The sequence below is a fragment of the Paramisgurnus dabryanus genome, chromosome 1 (genome assembly GCF_030506205.2).
Source record: "Paramisgurnus dabryanus chromosome 1, PD_genome_1.1, whole genome shotgun sequence".
NCBI lineage: Eukaryota > Metazoa > Chordata > Actinopteri > Cypriniformes > Cobitidae > Paramisgurnus > Paramisgurnus dabryanus.
The window spans coordinates 21,867,723-21,881,514 of NC_133337.1; the positions used below are offsets into that span (position 1 = coordinate 21,867,723).

The following is a 13,792-nucleotide window of genomic DNA, read 5'->3' on the forward strand; positions in this document are numbered from 1 at the left end:
TGAAGCCTTGTGTTGTGTTTTGGAAACACATCTCAGTTGTAGGCTACAGTTAAAAAACTTTGCAATGTAAAATAACAAAAGTTAAGCAAACAAAGTTATTAATAATGAACGAATTTAAATAGAAATGCAAGAATAAAAGATATATGAATTAAATAAGTGTTACAAACGTCAAAGTAAATGAAGAAAAACAGTATCATGTGTCGATCACTTGCTGTCCATTCACCCTAGTCATTTCTTCCCTTCGGATTTTTCCGTTCACCTTCGTACATGTTCGGAAATTCTCTTCGGCAGAGGGCAGGACTCGTTGCTCCAGTACGCCTGTCCGTTTGATTCCAGCTTTCAGTTCACCTGAACTTCTGAGGATCGTTGAAGAGCACACAGGTGAGCTTTATCGGAAACTTTCGTTTGAGATAACATTTACCTGACAGTTCCTGGTTGTCTGACGCGAGTTTATAACAGTTGGGTGAACTTTTTTAACAGTCAGTGAACTAAAGAGGTAATTTCAACACACGAACACGGGAACGAAACTTGTGTAGTATAACATTAACTGACTTCGCGAAACGTGCACGCGACAAGCAATTTGTGACTAATGTTTTTGTTGTGACAGCTTGTTTAATATATTTTATAAAAAAGTGTTATCAACAAAATCGTTTTACTTTGTTTCAGAGTCTGTTTATTCTAAAAAAATCTCCAAATACTTCAAAGGAATGTGGCGGATGTAAACAAGTATATAATTGGTGATTTCAAAACGAGTAGGGTCGTTGTATAAGTAACGTTATTAAAGGAAATCATGGCAACGGGTGGATTTAAATCTAGCGCAACGGACTTTTTGGAGGAGTGGAAAGCCAAGCGTGAAAAGATGAGGGCGAAGTTGCTCGGGGACATCGCCGCTGCTACCGGGCGAACCACCGAGTTGAATAACAACGGCAGCCCGGTTAACTGCGTTTCGTCTTCGTATCCTGTTGCCCGGTCCTCTTCTTCATCCGCCGTGAGGCGGCCGGAGGACGAGACGAAGACACCCGAGCCGCCCGTGGGAAACGTGAAGAAGACGCCGGAGAAGTTGAGTGGAGTTTCTCAGACCGATTGTTTGACTCCGGTCGGTGTAGATGACAGTGATAAAGACAGTCCAACACCCGTCAAGAGCAAAGAAAAGAAAAGCTCAGGACCCAGCGCCCGAAAAGGCAAAGGACAGATTGAGAAAAGGAAGCTGAGAGAGAAGAGAAGGTCGACAGGTGTTGTCAGCATACCGTCCAATGAGGTGAGTCTAAAGTTAACTTACCTTAACTTAGTTATTATTTCATTTTCGTATTGGCGGTATTGATGGTAACAATCTGATAGTAAATATTTTCTGTATTCATATACTCTATATTTAGCCTTCTAACATATACTATCGTAATACCATGGTGTTTCTTGTGGTAAATGTAAAAGAAAACGCGTGTACGTTTTTATACCACGTGGCTGTTGAATGCGTTATTCTGATTGGTTGGAAAAAGTTCAATGGCTATGCATTATTTTTCGATAAACGCACACCTGACCTGTCAAATGTCTTCAAATAACCACTAGAGCAATATCTTAGCAATGTCTGTGGTAATCGTGGTATCGATGGTTTCAACAGTAACAACATAAACAAACGGCTTTTGTGGAACAAACGTAACTTTCGGTACACTTCCACAAATAATCAATAGCAACGGTTACTTTAGAGTAGTTTATTTGTGATAACAAGCAAAGTAAATGGGTAGATTACCTGATTTTAAATCAAACCTAAAGCGTATCAAAATCTAAACTGACATTAACATTTTATAAATTCATTTTGCACAATAATCGGCTGCCAAACCTCCCTTCACATTTGGAAACCAAAACATGTTTTTTTTTCCAATAATTGAATAATTGACTCCGGTCTTTTTGAATTATTGAAAATAATGCACACCCAACGGCTCATTTAACATGTTCTTTAAATAATACCATTAACACACTGAGAAAAGGTACAAAGGTTGACATTGACAAAAAGTATAGCTTTGTACTTAAAGGTTGCATGGTAATACCTCGAAGATACATATTGTTACGAAATGTATACCTAAATAGTACATATTATGACCTTATTAAAGGTCATGTCTCAGCTTTTGTACCATTATACTGAGAGTGCATAATGAAAGCCATTATGATACCATCATGTTATTTTTGTTTAAGTGTTCTGCAGGTCCACTGGCGTATTAAGTTGACATTTTTACAGGCATGTTTGCTTATGTAGACACAACTGTAGTCAAGGTTTGGGCTAAAATAGAATAGAATAATATAACTATTCCAAAACGCATGGCTTTTTGTAGGTGATTTTTAGGTTGGCTTATGTAGACTGTAACTCTAGTCAAGTTACGTCACTTGTGTAGAATAAGCAAAGTGGATTTATTGTGTGCTCTGTAATCTAGCTGTCATCATTAAATCCAACATAAAACTACACTTCATAGATCACACATACCTTATGTAATGTATGTGAACAATTTGTTCCACACAGTTCCACGATCTTCTCCAAGTGTCACTTGCAAAAACCAAGGGTGGATTTCAATAAGTTTATGGTTAACAGTTTATAATAATTTATTTATTGAGACACTGGTTTGTAAAGTAACAAGAACACATTTTATAAAACACAAGCATGTGATCAGCCATGTTTGTATGTATGGAAAAAGTACAGTACATTTTCCAAAACATGCCAACTGATCCACCAGCTGAAGCACACTATCATGTGCCGATCAACACATCACATCCCCTCACATGACCTTATAATCCCTGTTAGCATAGTATGCCTTTGGCTTCTTTCTTATTTACTTTGTAGTGTGCTTACTGTAGCTGTGAGTGAGTGTGTACCACCCAGCTCCACGGCCCTCCGGATATTAACCGTTGGAGGCCCACTATTGTGTCTGCTTTGGCTAAAGACATCCTGTCTAAATTATCAGTGCTGAGTCAGGGTAAAGTAGTTTGGGAAGTGAGTCCAGGCCAAGTCTTAATGTTAATGTTTATTGGAAAATATGAGGGTAATTACACACTAATAATACGCTGTGATCTTGCTGGACCTGCAGCTGGACATGGAGTAAACATCAGCAAGGGTGCATGACATGTAGTTTGAGAGATCTGTCCAGATCAAAGTGTCTAAATAAGGTGTGTGTTTGTGTATGCACCTGTATTATGCTTGTGTTTTAAGCTGATAAAGGTTGTTTATACATAGACATGCCTAATGTTTCTACGCTCTTAAAAAGGTGGTACAAAAGCCGTCACTGGGAAATAACCAGTTTAAAAGGTCCAAATAAGTACATATATGCCTATATATGTGGTACCAGTATGTACCTTTTGATGTACTAATATGCACTCTTTAATGGTGCACAGGTATACTTTTTGGAAATGTGCTGTCCCAGTGACAGCTTTGTACCATTCTTTCTGAGAGTGTAGTTGTGTTGTGAATGTTTGGTGGTTCTTTCTACTTCCTTCTGTGGTTGTTGGTTTATGGGGTATATTGTTGGACCGTGTGCATTTAGCAGCTCTCTGTGATTTATGGGACCCTTGTGGAACCCGGCTATCCGCCCAAAACCAAAACTTTGTTTCACACTGTTATTTTGATGGGGCCGATAACCTCCGTAAAGCATGTCTGGAACTCCCTCTACGAGTAATTCGTCCTCAGTTTTGAGAAGAAATGTATATCTCTGTTTTCAACTTTGAAGAGGAACAATCCTTTTTAGCTACCTTGAAGATATTCAGCTGTCTGTGTATGTATATTAATCCACACTGCTTTTGTTGTAGGTATGAATCCCAAAGTCCACATCACCAGTCATAACAACCAAAAACATTTCTTGGCTATCTAGTGCGAGTCACTGTGAAGTTTGTTTTAATTCTGAAGTGTTTAGATTTGGCTGAATCTCGAACTGTTCATGAACTGTTTCGATCTCATCTGACAAATTCGGCTTAGCCAGCTGCATTTTCATCTTTTATGTGCTTTGTGGCATTTTATGAATCTAGGCAGAACCTGGATATGGTTGCCTCAGCATGGGAACATTTTACACTGTGTCCCTTCTTTATTTAGTCCATCTGGTTGAAATTCGCAACTTTGATTAGATAAGGCTAAAGAGTTGCAAGCTGTAGTGAGCCAGTTTGTTTTTCTTCCTATGCGAGTAAGATTTGCACATCTGAAGCTAGTATACATGCTGTGATGGGGCAAGTACGCAAACTTTACTGTTTATATTGACCTTTGTCAATTTGTTGTGGAGCTGTCATGTGAATTCCCTAAAATCATAATTTTCATCACTTTGGTGCAGATTTTTGTAGATGAAAAGGAAACTGGCAAATGTTCTGCAGTGGGAAGTAACAGTCATATATAGACGGGAAACAGTCCTCCCTTAGCAATCTCTTATCTTCTGCTTCTAGTGACCTGCAGAGGTCTGGTTAACCAAACATGGCCCTCGAACAAGCAAATCAGGACTAAAGGCAGTCTGAATACTTTTGTTAACACTCCAATAAACCATCACTTTTCTTTTACAGCTCTTCTCTTCTGTTTAAAACCTGTGGTTAAACATCAGCTTATTTTTAGTGGTTATTATTAGGTTAAAAAAAGCATTTTTGTAAGCCAGTGTTGCACAATGTAAACAAATCTAAAGTTTTACTGCATTTCTATGACAATTTATTGACATTTTGGAATTAAGCTTTCCTGCCTAAATAAGCATGATTTACAACTTTTTCCAAACACGGTCACATCAACACTAGAAATACCTTTGGGATTCAGTCATGGTTAAGCAAGGTAAGCAACCAGTTATTAGCTGGTCCCTCTGCTTTTTCTTCTTTTGTTTTCAGAACATTCCAGGCTGTACACCAACCATAGTGAAGTATTTTTGGTAATCCTTTCAACAGGGACATTCCTGAATTTATTTGTTACCATGTGTGGCCGTTGATATTTGTATCAGATACACAGCATTCCTGCATTCTCCGTGCAAGGTGTAATGCCATTAATTAGGCGTTACAGGAAGCTGGAAGGGGAGCTTTGAAAAATGAGGTCGTGACTCAATAAAATAGGCTGCTGGACTCTTACCGTAATTCCTTTCCTGCTCCGGGAAGGTCCCTCGGATGTCCATCTTTGTTAATGTGCTGCTCAACAGTTGAAGCGTGAGGTACTACCATCCATTTAACTGTCAGACCAAATCAGCAATAATCCAAAGCTGGAATGCAATGAAAGGGTCTCGCTCCGGCCCTTTGAGAAGCTAAACTTCTCAGATTACACTTCATTTTATGTAGTTGTTCAGTCTTTTCAAATGTGATGGAGACAGGGATCCCACGGGTCCTTAAAATCCTTGAAAGTTTGTGAATCTGGGGAAGAAAATTCAAGGCCCTGGAAAGGTTTTTGAAAATATACATGCATAGATACTGGTAATTGAAATTGCTTGAATCTATTTTATGCAAAACTTACTTATTCATTTAGTTGACGCTTTTATCCAAAGCGACTTACAATTGCTATATATGTCAGAGGTCGCATGCTTCTGGAGCAACTAGGGGTTAAGTGTCTTGCTCAGGGACACAATGGTGTGTCACAGTGGATTCGAACCCAGGTCTCTCACACCAAAGGCGTGTGTCTTATCTACTGTGCCGTACCCACCCACAGTTTCTTTCACCCACAGTTTTTTTTCCAGAAAACAAGATCCATAATAAAATCCTTATTATTCCCTGTGTAGTGTAGTATAATAATAATAAAAGTTCTAGACTTTTTAAGCACACATGCTTAACTGTTCACCTTATGCTTCTATCTTCTGTATGCAAATGTTGATTCATACCAAAATGCTTTTTTGCATAGTTGTGTTTGACACGCAAAATGTCTCGGGTTACGTATGTAACTGTTGATCTCTCAGAAGGGAACGAGATGCTGCTTCTCCCCTGCCGTTCTTCCTGCATCCCTGTTTTTGGCAATATTTCAGATAGCGAAATACTTCCTGGCTCCCGCGTCACCCTGTCTTTGTCGTTAAGCTTCACCATTGGTTGAATTTGATACACATTCAGACACTCTTACCCCTGGAGGCATCACCAAAGTGTCACCGCAGTGATGCAGCGCAAGTTCCCTCGAAAGGGAACTTTAACAATGTATCTTAAAAGGTAACTCAATGTAACCTTGCTCTCACTTGAAATGTGTCTCCACAGAAAGTCCTTAAGATGTCTTTGAATTTGAAGTTAACTAAGGTGTGGGAACCCTGTGGAGAAAGACTCACTTTAAATCTTATTTTATGTTGTTCCTTGTTTGTTACGCTAATGGTCAAAAGTTTAGGGCCACATGTCCACATGTATAATCTAGGACAGATGTATATACAAAAATAAATATTATAGAGCCTTTAATGTTGTCACCTTCTTCCTCTTAGCATTTTATTAACCAACTTGTTGCGGTTTCACTCTGGGATGCTTTTTAAAAAATATTGGAGTTATAATCTGAGCTCTTATTCGCTCATTTATCTTTATTTTGTGTCATCAATTTCAGTAACATTTTAAAGAAAAAATAGAAATAAATATGTTGAAAAAAGTTCTTTTTTTTCTAAAAATAATTTTTAACATATACAGGTACAGTACCATAAGTCTTTAAACAAATAAGGCCATGAAAACATTGTATGTCATTATGCCATGTCGATTACTTTAATGAATATATTGTATTCTTGCAATGGTCACTGTACGTGAGTGTGAAACAAGCAAACTTGTGGAAGCCGGGTAGTCGTGTGTTATTTATCAGTTTTCCTCAGTGGTGTCAGACGTGTTATAGATGTAAACTCTATTAATAGCTCTTTCCAGCATTGCGTGTTAGGATTTGCACTTTTTGTTTGCTCGAGAAATATCTCCGCGCTTCATCACTGGCCCAGTGACGCGTACTCCAGACTGAAACGTCAGTCACTGATTAATGTTAAACAGCCTCCACATAGACGCTGAACTGTGTGACCTGTTGCTCCAGTTGTATGGTCCTGCTCTTATCTACTGTATTTGTGTGTTGAAGAGCAGATGCTTCGTTCATTATCAAAACCTGTGGTGTCAGTGGGGGGAGTTGTACTTGGGACTCTCCAATTTAAAAAGATAAACATTTAATAATCACTGCAAGGATAGATCACAAACAAAGATACGAAGCAGGGAGAGAATAATGCTACAATCTTAAAAATGAAGACGTTTAAGGGGACATGTAATGAAAATTCAGACTTTTTCCATGTTTAAGTGCTATAATTGGGTCCCCAGTGCTTGTTTCAACCTACAGTAGAAAATGTGAAAAGGATCAACCCAGTTTTTGTAAACCATTCTCTGCAAGCATGTGAAAAAATAGGTTATTGAATTTTGACTCCCCTTGTGATGTCAGAAGGGGATAGGGCTGTGCAAAAATATCGCCTACGATTCTCAAGCGTGTTTCATCAGTAGGCAAAATGGCATTCATAATCGAGGAAAATCGACACGATAATCTATGCGATTTTGCCTAGCTTCTTTGTGAACTACGGCTCTGTGTAGAACAAGTAAAAAACTTTAAGTGTTGATACTTTGGCATTAACACTTTACTTGGTTTTCCAACCTGTTTTTAGCAGGTGGCAGTTATAAATACCCTAAGGTTGCAAAAATAATGTGCATGCTCTTGAGCTTGATTGTGTGATTTATATGAAAATCACAATGGAAAATCTTATTCAATCTGTTTTTAAGAGGCAACCACAAAAATAATTGTAGAACAATGTAAAAGTGATGCCAATTCACCAAAAAAAGTAAGATGTTAGAACCACATTTTGTCACACAGTGATTATATCCTCTCATGCCTGGCTTTTAGCTTTGATTGTGTGCGAGCAAAAACATTGATTATAAAATGCAGTGGATTTGGCTGATAGTTGTTTGTGAGCATTCCTTTCGGCAGGCCACTAAGTATGAGTCAATGGTAAAACCAGGCCACTCTGCGTGATTAGGCATTAGCCTGTTTGCTTACGTTCACCATTACACAACAGGAAAAAAGCTCTTTTCCCTTATGCCTTCCATCTTTTTTGTTTGATGCTATCATGCTCTGATCTCTTTCCCTCTGTCTGTCATTATCTCTGTGTCTGTTTTCTCTTTCAGCTTCTCAGTAGATCTTGCAGACTGAAACATGCTGACAAGTTGGTATTTAAGAGTCTCAAAACAGTGTCACCTTATAAATAAAAAAATAACAGACTTGCAGTAAGGGAGGGACCTGAGCCAGAATATAAGAGGCCTGTTGTCAGATCTTACTAACATCCATAGAATCACCCATAAACCATTCACAACCCCCTGAGGTAGACTTTTGTGTAGACAAGCGTCACTCTGTATTTCAGGAAATATAAAATCAGTTTGTTTCTTGTCAGTATATCCAAGAGTTTGTCATTGTGGTTTTGAATTCCCATGTTTTGTTTCCTGTTGTCATATCTTCATAGTTATTGTACAACTCAAGATATTGATCTTAACACATGTTTGCTTGTTGCTGCACTTTGTTACCAAATGCGCCAACAATTGGGGCATTTAAGTAAACCTGTTTTTCTTTTGTGAATAATGTTACTCTTTAACAGCTTTAAAGAATGTTTTAAGTGTGTCGCTATCAAAAAACTAACCACTGTATATATTTATATACTTAAAGATTTGTCAACTTTAAATGCGGGGTGCACGGTTTTTGAAAAACGCTTTGGAAACAGGAGTCGGGCCGAGTAGCAAAACACACTTGTAGCCAATCAGCAGTAAGGGGTGTGTCTACTAACCAACATCGTTGCCTAGGTTGTGTATGTGTGGGACAGGTCTATCAAAAAAATGTCCATATTCTATCGGGGTAGGGGCGTTTGTTTAGGTGACTTCAAATGTCAACATTGGCTTTCAGAGATTGTGCACCCCGTCTTTAAGCTTTACATCATTAATGATGATGGTGTCTCAGCTATGAAGCATGTGAATCATGATGTTGATGTTTGTTTATATGCAGGGCTCGACATTAAGGCTTGTCCGCTTGTCCGGGACAAGTGGATTTTTTTAAAGGACAAGTGTAAGAGAAAATTAGTTGTCTGACTGGACAAGTTAAATTTCAAACAATGTTACTTAACGTTATGTGCCGTTAACGACAGAGTGAAGCCGGCCACACCTCACATCATTGAGGCACTATGGTTTAAAAGGATGCTGTGATTTTCGGAAATCCAGTCGGTCAGGTGCAAAATGTACAGCACCGTCAAAAGTTCAATGGATTATCATCTTATATTTAAACATCAAATGTCAAGAGATACCAGAGAGCCATACGAGCATTAACATTACATCTTGACTGAGAACAGGTAAGGGGACGACACGACACAGCTAATCGCTAAAATGATATCAAAAGACTTAAAGCTGGTTAATGTTATGAAGCTTGTGCTTTGACTGGAGGTGTTTAAAGCGCGCTGTTACTGTGCACTTCCACAACGGGAGTTAAAGGGAAATTCCGCCTTGAAATGATCCTAGGGTTAATAACAAACGTGTACCGAGTTCGACCGTTCACTGGAGTTTGTTTTCATGTTAGTCTAACGTGACCAGTGTTATTGCTAAACGCAAATTAGCATGTTATGGTAGCCTTCGGGGCATCAGTGCATTAAAAACGAAATCGCTATGTCTATACTACTAATAATGCTCAAAATAACCCCACACTTACACTGTAGCACAATGAGGGTCTCTATATGTAAACCGAAGCATTGAGAACTTTGCAAGTGTACAGGCAGTTTATTAAAAACAAACACTTACCGTTCACGTCTGGATCACATATCCATGCGGGCGCCATCTTGGGAAAACTGAACTCTCGCGTGAAAGCACAACACCTGTTCCACAACAACGGGCAACAACGTTTCACGCGAGAGTTTAGTTTTCCCAAGATGGCGCCCGCATGGATATGTGATCCAGACGTGAACGGTAAGTGTTTATTTTTAATAAACTGCCTGTACACTTGCAAAGTTCTCAATGCTTCGGTTTACATATAGAGACCCTCATTGTGCTACAGTGTAAGTGTGGGGTTATTTTGAGCATTATTAGTAGTATAGACATAGCGATTTCGTTTTTAATGCACTGATGCCCCGAAGGCTACCATAACATGCTAATTTGCGTTTAGCAATAACACTGGTCACGTTAGACTAACATGAAAACAAACTCCAGTGAACGGTCGAACTCGGTACACGTTTGTTATTAACCCTAGGATCATTTCAAGGCGGAATTTCCCTTTAAACTTTCTGTACTTAACTTAGTTAAAACTTTTTGTGCAAATATATGTTGTATAATCCATTTATGTTGTATAAAAGCTTAATATTATGTAGAGTGACTCATATAGAAAGCGCTTCAGTTTGTGTTTATTAACCCTTTGGTTTCACTTCATCACGCATCTTTTCCTGTTAGAGGTTTCTGTTAAAACATTTAATTAATTAAGAATCTAGTATGTGTTCATTGTTCTGTCATAGTTTCTTCAAAATTAAGATTTATTGGAGTGTTTTTAATAAAAATATTTTCATTTTCACCATGACGTATACGCCCCGCCCCTTTGATTGCCCCGTCCCCAGTTAATCAAGTACTCCTTTTTCAGACCTATGGATTAATTGAAATAAAAAAATTAGATAAATGCCCATCCCTAATTTGTTCCAACCTGAGTTGTTAAATATAGCTTCTTAACTTGGAAATCGACGCTAATATGCGTAGCATTGACGCATTGTAACATTATGGGAGAGGTGCGCGTCAGGCTACGCCATAGGCTACTCGAACAATCGACGCAAAAGTATAAAGCCAACTTTAGAGATATCCATTGATCCATATGGGGGAAAACATCAAAGGAAAACCCTTAAACAGAAAGTAGTGACAGCTTTGGAATGTAGTTGGCAAATACAACATCTGGAACAACATCAAGTGAACAAACCATATGCATTAGTTGTACGAACAAGTATATCAAAGAACAAAAGCCATGGGGTTGTATTTTAAAAACAAGAATCTAAACAAAAGTTGCACACTTATTTCATTGAAGACTACAATGTTGTGAAAATCATCCTAACCTTTTAACAGTTTCAGTGGTCCTCAGTTTGGTTGACCTTATTGCATCACTGAATGCTTTCTCTTTGGTGTCTTATCAGAGTCATCCGATTGGCTGGAGTTCTGCCGGATTTTGGCTTTTGTTTGTGAATTATTACCCTTGCTATCGGTTTCTATACTGGTGGCATTCACCTTTATTTACCCAGGCCTTACCACATGATTAGCCAACTGCTTGAATATGCCTTTCATCTCAGTGTAAGAGTTTGTTTCATGGCCCCTGTTCAGGCAATTCCTGTTAACCTCTAGATTCTGAAAGATGAGAGGGGTTAGGGGGTCAACTTCCCTCTCAACACCTTCAAATCCTCAGGCCTTCTAGAAGGTGTAAGTCAGAGGACTCCAAAGACACCAAACATAAGAAAACACTTTGTTCCCAATGATTGATTTTCAGTTCTTTGTTGGAGAGTGCACACATTTAGTCTGAGACGCATGGACGTCAGTTTAACGTGGCAACTATACGTCACAGCTTGGAATATCAGTAGTATTACATTTATGCTGCAGATTAACCAAGTTGCTTTAGAAACAGTATGTCAACCAAACAAAACAACTGTGCCATCTGGTCAAAGAATGTTGATAATGTTTACACGCCCAGGGCTGAATGCTGTTTATGGTCATACGTGACAGGTAAGCCCTTCCCTACAGGGTTGTGTTGACAGTACAATTAAATACTGATTCTAACATTGCTTCATGAAAACTAATTATATCGAAGCAACTTGGTGGTTTGCATTTTCATGAACTGTCTCCCACCTGTTTTGGTAACTTTGACTCTCGCTGCCACTTTCTCTAGTAGTATTTATCTTGCAGTATGGACCCAATCATGCTCTCTGTTGACCTTGACACACCAAACATGCCCAGATTCCAGCATGGTTCAGAATTTTGATTCATTCATTCATAAAGGTTGAAAGGAGACTTTTTAATCAGAAAATACTTGAACTGATTGAATTTTGGTGCTGTTAACAATTCTTAAACGTGTATACTGTAGAATAGCAGACTAAATAAGTAGTGTGTCCCTATGGTGATTCAGTAGTGTCTTTGCGTGTCTATTAAATCCATGTAGAGCATGAATATCTAGTCCGATTGTTGATTGTTTCGAATTAATCTTTTGAATCGATTCTTTTAAATGAATCCCAATCACTTATGTATTACTTAACGAATTGCTTACTGAACCAAATGCTGCGTACTAAGTTACTCATTTTATCTTGTCTAACTATGGTATGTTGTACTTGACAGTCACTGCCCTGTTGTCCTTACACATAAAGCTAAACATTGTATAATTTAATGTATAATTCGGAGTAATGCTGCATAAATAGATTTTTATTATGTTTTTAATGAATAATTTGGACCAATTATTAATTGCATGAAGCTCATTCCTGATGTGTGTTTGTTTTTTTAAAATTCGCTATAAAAATATCATATTAAAACATATTTTGTTTCTTTAACTTAGAAAATGAAGTTAAAATTTAAACATCCAAAGGCTATGAATACAAATTTCTTATCCAAATCTTTTTCTAAATTGTAAAATAATTGAATTGTTATATTTGTCACGATTCCTTCCAATCGTATTAGCTGTTGTATTCAGATTTGGTCTCTTCGGAAAATGTATTTTAGTGTTTGTCATCTTTTTCTAGGACTTGTTAACTTATTAAATGATTAAGGTTAAATGTTATAGATTAATTATATATTTATTTTATATAGATATGTTGCTACCTTAACTAACCTTTTTGCAAATGCTAGCTAGATTGGGATCACAGAGCCAGGCATGCAACAAGCATTGCACCCGGGATTGGCATGTTTCTTTAGTGATTGACGTGGTTGACTATCCAGATTGGGCGTTGTTTCTGCTTTGTTGTCATTTGTGTTGACATTCCTACCTGTATGTAGTTAACTGCATATGAAAAAAGGCATAGTTCACACAAGAAGAATTTCTATCTGCTATTCAAAGTCGCCTAATGATTTTCTAATTTATTGTAAACTCAACAGTCTTGAACTGGTTATTTAAAGTTTTTATTCACAACTGTTTAGCTTGCCTGGCAGGTTTTGTTTTTAAAGTTAATGATTCCATGAACTGACTCTAGCCGTTTTTTCTGGAATGACAGGCAAGCATTTTAAGTGATACACAACTGTTGCAATGCCCTGTTTTTACAGCACAGATTTTCATCTTGAATTTTCATCATGTTCGTATTGATCCTAAAGGCTTCCTTCTGCTTTTCTCTTCCAAGATTTTCATTTCCACCTCCTCCCACCCCAGGTTCTCTGTTTACTTTGAAGGTTATACAAGGATCCAATAGCAGACAAACTATTTATTCTTGTCTGCCCATCTTGTAGCTATCCAGTCTAAATGTTTAATTGTTGTTCCCAATTAGAAACAAGACTAAGAACTTTGTCATAAACTCTTAGCTATGTCTAGTTAAAATGGCTGGATTTCACTGTCACAAGCCCTTTTTACACAGAGATTATGAAAAATACACACATGCGTCCAGGATTTTTCCAGGACTGTTTGATTTTGGTTCATTCACACTGCCAATTATTTTCCGGAATCTTTACATGCCTTTACACACATGCCGTAATGATCCGTAAAGACCCGTATTTAAACTCCTGCACTTGTTAGGTTTTTTTCACAGCGTCTAAAGTTTGCTTATTATCCATGATCTCTCTTGCCAAAACACATGCGTGCATTTTTCTGTTATGTAGTGAATGTTCTCGGCTTTAGCACAGACAGTAAGAAGCTCCTCCGTTTTAACCC

General features: G+C 37.9%; 1 protein-coding gene across 2 annotated transcripts in view; it reads left to right on the top strand.

Moving 5' to 3' along the window:
• The first annotated feature begins 293 nt into the window (after positions 1-293).
• The window catches only part of pawr (PRKC, apoptosis, WT1, regulator), a 73,452-nt gene continuing 59,953 nt past the window's right edge, over positions 294-13,792 (top strand). Inside the window, exons 1-2 of one of the 2 annotated variants that reach the window (XM_065268436.2) lie at positions 294-381; positions 667-1,258. In XM_065268436.2, the coding sequence (XP_065124508.1) occupies positions 791-1,258 (468 nt within the window). In that variant the 5' untranslated portion in view covers positions 294-381; positions 667-790. Of the gene's footprint in view, positions 1,259-13,792 lie in introns of both variants that reach the window. The other variant, XM_073814004.1, reaches the window with a different exon arrangement.